The sequence below is a fragment of the Perna viridis genome, chromosome 5 (assembly GCF_037379345.1).
Source record: "Perna viridis isolate PV_CMFRI_1.1 ecotype Kerala chromosome 5, ASM3737934v1, whole genome shotgun sequence".
In the NCBI taxonomy this organism is placed as follows: domain Eukaryota; kingdom Metazoa; phylum Mollusca; class Bivalvia; order Mytilida; family Mytilidae; genus Perna; species Perna viridis.
In genome coordinates, this window is record NC_142449.1 from 15,346,469 (window position 1) to 15,356,999 (window position 10,531).

The 10,531-nt window shown below is 32.8% G+C and overlaps 1 protein-coding gene across 2 annotated transcripts; it reads right to left on the minus strand.

Moving 5' to 3' along the window:
- Positions 1 to 1,428: 1,428 nt before the first annotated feature.
- LOC148616211 (uncharacterized) lies at positions 1,429 to 8,983 on the minus strand. Of its 2 annotated transcripts, XR_015922122.1 has the most exons (5): positions 8,828 to 8,983; positions 7,031 to 7,157; positions 5,248 to 5,605; positions 2,238 to 4,836; positions 1,429 to 1,959 (listed from the first exon to the last, which is right to left on the minus strand). XR_015922122.1 is itself a non-coding variant. In XM_088583032.1 (4 exons), exons 2-4 carry the CDS (start codon positions 7,104 to 7,106, stop codon positions 3,705 to 3,707), a joined length of 1,566 nt encoding a protein of 521 aa, XP_088439158.1. In that variant the 5' UTR covers positions 7,107 to 7,157; positions 8,828 to 8,983; the 3' UTR covers positions 1,429 to 3,704. The 2 variants fall into 2 exon arrangements, 1 of the variants encoding a protein (XP_088439158.1); XM_088583032.1 differs by having other exon boundaries at positions 1,429 to 4,836.
- Between the last annotated feature and the right edge of the window lie 1,548 nt (positions 8,984 to 10,531).

A 10,531-nucleotide genomic window follows, 5' to 3' on the forward strand; every position in this document is an offset into this window, starting at 1 on the left:
ACATTAAAAATAGCAAAAAAAAACGTCAAAAAGGGCAATAACTCCAACATGGCTTCATGAATTAAAACGAAAATTTGACCTGAGGTAGATCTCATCAAGCTGAACAGTTTTACTTCATGTCAGAATGGCAAAACCTAACGCTTTTGGAGACATATGCGAAAAACTACAGTCTGACCCCTATGTAATATTTTTAATAACGGCGGCCATGCTTTTCGACGGATCAAAAATCTAAACATCAGTTCTATGCAGGATACCCCAAGGAACATTCATATCAAATTTGGTTCCTATTGGTCAAGAAGTGTCAGAGGAGAAGAGTTTTGAAAATTGTTAACGACGACGACGGACACCAAGTGATGGCATCGATGGGTCGGGAATTTCAAAATCAGGATTCTCATCACGTCATTTCCAGAATTGAGGTACTATTATTATAACACACACATCTTTCAATGTTTTTAGATTGATTTACCTTGTACATTTTGTCCTTTTAGCATCCCGATATATATCAAACAGGCAAGAAGTAGTCTACGAGTAAATTCATGATTGAATATTATATCTAATTAAAATTTTTGCACACCTATATTTGTTCTACATTGCGAATATTTAACATTACAACTTACAAATAACTGGTTCGTGATTGTATTTCAGTTACAGTTTAAAAAACTGAACGTATTTTGTAATTCATATACACATATCACAAGCATATTTCAAGGATTTTGTATTGGCTTCCAATCACCGGTCGCTCAATCGGCAGTGAAAGAATTAATTATTTTCGTAATTACATGTACATGTATTTTGTAAAAGATGCACATTTCAAGAACGGTATATACAGGTGATGATTTTATTTTATATATATAAAAAATGCTATGGAGTAATATTTATAGTTTAATAGTTCGTGATAGACGTGTGTTACTAAGGTTTGACCAGTCTGTTATATTATCTCCTCCTTTAAAGGCTACGATGGGTGGTTGAGAGCATTCAGGGTCATTAATTATACAAGACCAGTGCTTTCGAAACAAATACGAGATTGTGTGTAATATTGGATGGTATTTTGTTACTAGTGTTAATAACGTTTTATTTGTTTTACTGACTTTAAGTCTGAGAGCACACACTCTGCTAGCGGACAGAGCAAGCTGCATATTTTGCTGATTTTCAGAATTCAAGTAGCCTCTTTCTTTCAGCTTTGAATTAGATAATGTAGAGATCGTGCATTATTCAAATTGGACTATTATTAAGTCTTAAGTGTCGTAATGTTTCTTCATTAATGAGACCTTTAAAGGTTCCATTTGAATGTGCACTTTTTCTATGAAGGTATTGAAAACTTTCAGTTTCCTTTATATAGTAGGTTGTTGCTTCAAACCTTTCGCCCTTGTAAGTTGTTAATTCTAAGAAATTTACAGAGGACTTAGTGAACGTATAAGCTTTGAGTAGTTCATTTCATGTTCATTTTATTATCCATTCCATGTTTATTGCCTGGATTTAGCTGAAATATTGCTGCCCGGGCGTTAAACCCCAACAATCAATTAATCAAAGTTAAGTACATATAGGAGATATGAAGTCGTACAGAATCTGTAAATGTTCTGAGCTGTCGGATATGAAGTCGTACAGAATCTGTAAAAGTTCTGAGCTGTCGGATATGAAATCGTACAGAATCTGTAAAAGTTCTGAGCTGTCGGGTATGAAGTCGTACATAATCTGTAAAAGTTCTGAGCTGTCGGATATGAAGTCGTACAGAATCTGTAAAAGTTCTGAGCTGTCGGGTATGAAGTCGTACATAATCTGTAAAAGTTCTGAGCTGTCGGATATGAAGTCGTACAGAATCTGTAAAAGTTCTGAGCTGTCGGGTACAAAAGTTTCTAAGAATGTAACTATAATAGGTAGCAGAAAATAGTCAAGAAGTCTGCCCAAGTATTCCATTGGAGAACCACATTCAGAAATAATCGGACGGTCTGGTATTCTTCACTGTTGGAGATAAAATTTAAATTGGTTATAATGTTTAGTGGTAGTTAGTGTATTTTTGGTAGAAATACAGTCTGCCACATTTTATATTTTAAAATCACTGTTTAAACTTTTAATGGGTGTTAAATCTGAGCATCATTCTAAAATACTGGATAAATGTAAAAACCGAAAGTCTTTGGATCTTGATATCTATTTAGTTGCTTATTATAACATCGTGAATTTTGCGACTATAAACCGTAAAATGTTAATATTAAAGACATATATTAAATACTTCTTCATACATAATTTAACATGTTGAATGGCAGTTCTTGATATATTCACTATATGTACACGCCATTCCTCTCCTCTCCTCCTTTTCTCTTTTATTTTTTCTACCTATTTTTTTTTAAATGAAAAACAGAATACAACATTTATTTATGGCAAGCCAAAGTGGACAAAAATGAGTATTTTCCAATATTAAAAAATGATTTTTTAATATTACAAATTCATTTTCTAATGTTACAAATTAGATTTCTTATATCACAAAACACTTTTTTAATATTAAAAAATCATTTTATAATATTAAAAATTCAATTGAATTACTAATATTAAAAAAAACGATTTTTTAATATTATAAATTGATTTTCTAATATTAGAAAGTGCATTTGTTGTATTCAATATTAGAAAATCATTTTGTAATATTAATAAATGTGACTGATTTTGCAATGTTGCAAAGTGATTTTCTAATATTACAAATTCATTTTCTAATATTACAAAATGTGTGATGTTTTGTAATATTTCTAAATCAGGAATTTGTAATATTAGAAAATGAATTTCTAATATTGAAAAAATATTTTCTGATATTAAAAAATGATTTTGTAATATTAAAAAGTATATTTACCAATATTACAATATAAGTGTTTTTTAATATTAAAAAATGATTTTTCAATATTACAAATTCATTTTCTAATATTACAAATTAGATTTCTAATATCACAAAACACCTTTTTAATATCAAAAAAATCGATTGAATTTCTAATATTAAAAAACAACTTTTGAATATTAGAAATTGATTTTCTAATATTAGAAAATGGATTTGTCTATTCAGTTACAAATTTTTAATATTAGAAAATCATTTTGTAATATTAAAAAATGTGACTTATTTTGCAATATTGCATAGTGATTTTCTAATATTACAAATTCATTTTCTAATATTACAAATTCATTTTCTAATATTACAAATTCAATTTGTAATATTACAAAATGTGTGATGTTTTATAATATTAATAAATCAGGAATTTTTAATATTAGAAAATGAATTTCTAATATTAAAAAATCTTTTCTAATATTAAAAAAATGGTTTTGTAATATTAAAAATTCATTTTCTAATATTAAAAAATCTTTTCTAATATTAAAAAAATGGTTTTGTAATATTAAAAATTCATTTTCTAATATTAAAAAATCTTTTCTAATATTAAAAAAATGGTTTTGTAATATTAAAAATTCATTTTCTAATATATCAAAATATTGATTTTTGTCCACTTTGGCTTATTGTTATAATTATTATTTTTGTTACCATTGTGGAACTTAATCTTTTTTTTTTTGTTACCCCAGAAAAATGTTTTTTTCTTTTTCTTCAAAGTAATTTTTATTTCAAAAATATCCCAGCAACCCTCAATATATAAATGGTCGATGCCTTATACAGTAGATACCAACAAGAGACAATAATACATTGTATTGGTCAGTTATAATGTTACGTCGTTGGTTGATTAACTAGTGAACCAGTCGATGTCAGCAGTGACATCATTATTTCCTCTAGCCTCATGACTCCCAATGGTCCATCTACTTCGCTCTATTTTACCAGTAGTAAGTGCCATCATGAAGTACCAGTAAGGGTTGTCTTGAAACGACACATAGTCGTTTTCCTCACTGACACCGTCCCTCATTAAAATGATGCTCACTGACCGGATATGCTCTGCTGCCAAATCAGTACCGTCAGGACTTATTGCCAAGTTGTCGGCGTTAGCTACTACAAATGAAGTTTTTGGATTAGGGGCATATCTAATAGCAAATCGGACCATCTTGCCTTCCTTCACATCATTGATGAGCTTTTGTTTTGAACCATGACGTAGTGAACCAGTTGTAGAATGTGAATAAACATGGGTCCAAGGTCGAGTGTCGATGAACCATTTCACTCGTCCTTTCCCATTTGATTTTCCGCGATTTTCTTTTGACCCGACAGAATATCGCACAGTTTCGATCCTTCCTTTTGTATCATAGTGTTGCCAATACCAATAAACATTTGACTGAAATCTTTCTAAATTGGCCTTAGACACGTGACCAAGGACTTGGGCCGTCACCCGAGTTTTTAAAACTTCTAAATAGTCAGCCTCTATGGCGTAGTTATTGTGTACAAGTCTCACTCTTTTCCCTGCCAAAACAGCTGCCCGTAGAAGGTTAAAAGATCCATCAACTGGCTGGCCATTTTCATCATGTTCGTATGCTAATGTCCAGCACGGGTCAACAAACCAGTTCATCAAAAGCGAGTCTGCACTGTGACCACGATCGGTATGTTCCCCAATACTCCATCTTGACATGTCTCGTGACCCACTACTTGACCAGATGGTGAACCACCAATACGCATTTTCCTGGAACTCTATGTGATTTCCGACTTTCATTTGACTTACACTCCATATGTGCGTTCCTGCGACTTTAGTCAAATCTGTACTGTATGCAATGTTTGAGAACTCTGAAGAATATCCAGAGCTTGGATCGACTATGTGTATTTCTCCCCCATTTTGAATAGCTATTGCTAGCCGTGTAAGGTTCCCACAGTTTACAGCTCCATCTTTAGCATTGCAGTAAATTGGAGACTGAATATTTGAGTCGCTACTCAAATGCCTGAAATAGAAAAAAAACAAACTTACCACAAATCATTACTTTGTCAAATAGACCTTATGTAAGATTTTTTTTTATATTCTTTATAGTAGAAGCAAGAAGACCATGATTAGAACGATGAACAAAGAAATCCAGAGACCAAGAAAACAGACAAAATACAACATCTAACGCACATTACACACAGTAACTAAGAAATATTTGAGCAACTCGAACTCCTCTTTAAACTAAGAGCCTGCCGGTAGGATAGGCACCCTCTGCTTTTCTTGAAACACTCACTGAATTGCTCATGATGACAACAAAGTCGGGTTAAAACGAAATAGGAAACTATGATACTGTAAAAAATAATAAAGAAAAACCATGCTTATTTATCAATTTTCAAGCCAAAATATGAAAATATAACAGCTTGTTACCTACCTTACAAACCATGTGATACTGTACTTGGTTTTCGTGTTTGGTGGTGATGGTCTTGTATGGGACCCAACAAACCAACGTGACATATGAACATTTCCTGTGGTACACACACTTAGAAACCACCAGTATGCGGAGGATTGAAATTTATTCCAACCGTTCTTACTGATATGGAACAAAGCTTGTACACACACTTCATTTCCAATTGCACTTGCGCTCTGTGTATCCGAGGTATAATTGCCGAACAATATCCGAATCCTTGAGCCTCCCAGGACAGCTTGGCGTAGTTCCGCTTTACTTCCGGACAAAACTTGGCCATCCGTGTTTGTCTCTAGAACTTTCACCCAAGTACTACCGCAATTAACTATAAAAAACACAAATTTTGAATAAGATACTCACTGAAGGTTATCTTACCTATGTGAAATTTGGTTTCGGATTCGAATCAACAACATGGATATACTGGAGGTGTTGACACAATATAGGTAATTCCTGTCTGTGGTCATTGACAAAGTCCGTGGTTCTTAAACGGAAGCAGAAATTGCTTGTAGACCAAAAATTAACTGGTACATAATTACACAAGATTAGTTTTGGTCGTTCAAATGTGTGGCCAACGAAAAGGACGGAAACAATATCAAATTGGGAGGTGTAGAAACAAGTTTACAAGTTAAATCTGATGATTTTGTTCGAAACACTATATAAGTATCCTCATACCCGTCTTTGACCTCAACCTAACAATAAAAAAAGAAATGCACGTGCATGTACTTTTTTTCTACAAAAGCAAATTTTGACCATGCAAGTGTTCTGTACTCAAATTATGGCAAAAAAGGCAAATAATCACACGAAAGTCATACCAGCCACATTAGGTCCAACAAATGACGAATAAATTGTATCAATTTTGAGTCTATGTACTAATATAGAGCATTATGTATTTAAACGGATGAATATGCTTGACAGTTTAACAAAAAGAAATGTATGAAAATTTGATTTTCCTTTTTTGTCAGATGCAACTTCAATCTTGTAGCAACATAACCCTGTTCCAGAAGCCTAATTGTAAGTAGTCTAGCGCGATACAAAAAGTTTGCGTAGTTACAGCAAGCTCTGGCATAACGTATGATTTGTTATGTGAAAACTCCATACGTAGGTGGTGAGGGGATGTTGCCACAGGTGAAAGAAAAGTTGACAATATGGAATGAAAAGTCATCGCGTTTGTCGTATAATTTGGTCAATAGTTTTCCTTCATCGTCGATCTCAAAGTGTAGGCCAAGATATGAGGCTGACTTCACAGTGTCTGTAGTATCCTTTATCTCAAGTTCTTAGGGTGTAGATGCGATGTATAAAATCTCCGAAACTAGAATTGTTTAGCGATAATACGTCATCTTTATATCGAAAACAGAGATTAAAGGATCTAGCAAAACAATTTTCTTTCTTTTGGATCAGATCAGCTTTATAAAGTCAGCCTCATTAGAGTGGATGAATAGGTCAGAAAGTAGAGGAGCACAATTTGCTCACACTGGAATGCCGACCATTTGTTGAAAACGCGTCTACCACACTGGACAAATATGTTGTCGATAAAAAATTCCAGCATTTTGAAAACTTCTTCTGTATATTTGGAAGATGATTTGGAATTGTTTTTTTTTACAAAGTACGAGGAATCTCTACTAAGAACTACATATTTGTATCTAGGTATATCTAAAATCTCAATATTTACGGATATTAACGTAGATTACTTACAGTAATCAATGTTCGATGTAAAAACAAACAGACAGACAAATGAAATAAAATTACTTACTTCCATTCTGTTCGCACGCATGAGATAAACGACTAAGAAGTAGCAGAGATCCTATGACATATCTGGGTGATACCATGCTTACAACTTGCTGGTAGCTATGTTCTCCAGATGACTTATATATGTGTACCTACGGAAATGTCATTTTTATTGAAAAATGGGTGTAACTGTGGACATATTTTTAACATATATTAATAGTTTTAGTATACAAAACCTCAACAGAATTTCTAATGTTTAGAGGTGGTTGTTTTCTTGATTAACAAGGGCTTGCCCCACTATCAAATATGGAGCCCGACTTGTATATAAGCACGAACACAGGAGCTTGCTACCATTATTAAATATGCAGCTCGGCAAGTATATAAACACGTATGCATTCTTCGGACTGCATATTTGATAGTGGGAACAAGCCCCTGTATTGGTGTTTAAGGTGCTTTAAGGACGGTATATCAGAAATGTTGTGTGTACAACTCAATCAATTTAAAAAATGACAAGAAGCATTAGAAAGTTGAACATAATATGAAAAAAGAAAGAAATCTTAAAAAAAGCCGTAGTCGTTTCAAATAATAAGCAAACCTACAATGAGTGATATACAACCGTAGGTCATAAATATTTGCATTTCTATAGCACACGGGTCAAGCAATTAAATGTCAAAACTGTAAATAAAAGACTGTAAGTTACGAGTGAATATGACCTTAAGACACTCCCTTGTGGCAAAAATAAGTACATGACAAAAAGGTATGAAAAAAAAATATATTTTAAGTATTTTTTTTTAATTAGATATGCGTGATTCGAGATTGCGATTGGGACACAAAAGTGTGATGGCAAATAAATAGGTTGTCAAATTTCCAGGTTGACCAACTTGAAAACGGATAAATGGACAAAAAGATTTGAAGGAGAGAAAAACTTACAAAAATCCGTGCTTCACAATGACGAGTGTCTTATGTTGCTTGCTTCTCTTACATAACATGGTAAAACACGTGTGAAAGGAAAATGATAATTGAAGCACATCTTTACATAAATCATTATTTCCATCAAAAAAGCTGTCATATTAATATTGATGCTCCATTTGATATTTAAAATGTCGAACTCATCCCATGTGTCAGGGCACATTGGTAATCGGACAAGTATAGTGTCGCCTTCATTACACAACAGCGAGAACTTTTTTCGACATCCCGAAGACTCGCTTGAAGTATATATTTAGAAAAAATTTCTTGCAACTGTTCGCATTTTCAAAGCTTCTGTCTAAATTTTTATGGGCAGTAAAGTAGACAAAAACACACGAAAGGCAAAAATGAACGTTTAACACCAAAATTACACTCCAGATTAATGAAGATGTTCAGAGAAAACTAAAATGTTTATATTACATGTCAAATTGAAATCCAGTAGGATCCGGAATATTCCTAGGGCAAATTGGAATTCCAATTTATCCAGGACAAATTGGAATTCCAATTCCCCCTGGATTTTAACCAGTGTAAATTGGAATACTTATTTGTCCTAGGACAAATTGAGTCATCTCGATTTGCCGTGAGGATTCTCGATCTTACTAAATTTTAGTAGGATCTGAAATCACAGTAGATTTAATGGTCAGGGGCTTCGGATATTACTGAACAATTAAAATATGCTGATGATTTATGAAAATGTTGAATGTTGTTGGAAATATTAATAGGATAATTAATTGGAAAGAGTGAATAATCAAAATACGATCATGAATGCCGAAGAACGCCTATACTCGGCGTCACATAAATAACATACTGTTAAAATTTGAATAAAAATATTTTCTACGACTTTATTGACACCTACCTCGTTTAAATTGTCTTAAATGACTTGCTCATTCGTTTAGCCAAACGGCTTCTCCCTAAACAAGTCGCTTATTAGCTTAAATCATGCGTAACAAATCCTTACGGGAAAATCCCATACTATCCGCCATGTTGGTTCTACGGGACGATTTGTTTACAAACGAAGTTCGTAAGTTCCCGTCGAACTCCGGTGACAATCGTCTGCTTGATCAACTTCTCGGTATTGTTCGCGTAAAATAAATCCGAGATATCCGAAATAACGCCGAAATGCATTCTGGGTTCTTCGGTTTTTGGACAAACCATTTAAATCTAAATAACATCTCCTAGCAACCCGATCACTGTAAACATGGCCGACTTTTTTACTATGTAAATACTGGCACGATAACCGGTTGATTATCCTATTTGTTTTATAGATTTCCTCCATTATTCACTGTTATTTTTAACATAAATATAAAACGTCACAACACGAATATCAATTTCTGAACAGCGGATTGATATTCGTGTTGTGACGTTTTGGCGGGAGAAAGCACGAGGGTGAAATTACCGAATTTATTTCACAGAGTGAATTATGGGGAAAAAAATACACTGGGAACATTCGGTAAATCACTGCTATCTATATAATAATATATTTTAAACATATTTTATTCAAAGGACTATAATTTATTACATCAAACTACAAAATTTTACTATGAAAAACTAAAACCATTATAATATCAGAACATTGATGTCTCATTTATTACAACATTTTTTAAAATGTTTTGTTTGTGACATTATTGGAGCAAGTGTTTTTGGAACTTCGGCATGAACATTTAAGATTAAACATTTTCCGTTACAGTTGTAGTCAGATGCAGGCTAGCAGTCTTGGTTAATGGCATGCTTGTATGTGCGTTTTTTCATCTCATGACTTTTGATCTATGTTCAAAGGATTAAAACTGAAAGTTAAACCAGTAATACCTGTCACAGAAAACTTAACATAAAAGATAATTGGTTTAAAACAATCAGATAAATACACAAAAATCATCAATTTGTCTGTCTTGCTGATAAAATCATGAAAGGGGAAATAAAATAATGAAAAAAAAAGTATTTTGATTTACCAGGAAATTGCTCTAAGCACAAAAAATATTTTTTATCTTGATCTTTGATATTTTCAAACTTGAAGCCAGTAGGATCCAGAACCCCCCTAGCGCAAATTGGAATTTTAAATTCTCCTAGGACAAAACAGAATTCTAATTTACACTGGTTAAAATCCAGGGCAAATTGAAATTCCAATGATTTCAGATCCTACTGGATTCCAATTTGCCCTGTGACACACACATGTACATTATAAAATAAGCGAAATAATATATCATATCTTTAATATAAAATTGTATTCACTAATTTAAGTACATGAATTTAGCATTAAGCTGTACTTGGTCCCTAACAGGCTACAAAATTTAAAATAAAAGGGTCACAACTCTGACTCAGAACGAATTAGAATTAAAATTTGGAACAACAACTTTGTCTTGATATGTCACTATTCAAGATAGTTAGATAGACAGATAGACATACAGACAGAATACTTCGTGTCAGGTACAAATATAACATTTTACACAACAAACGGTAAAACATATTTAAAATATATCATTATTGTAAAAATTTTGGTACCTAGCCAATATTGATTTATCAGACACATTGCCTAAAACAATTATTTTTACATTATAAAACCGCT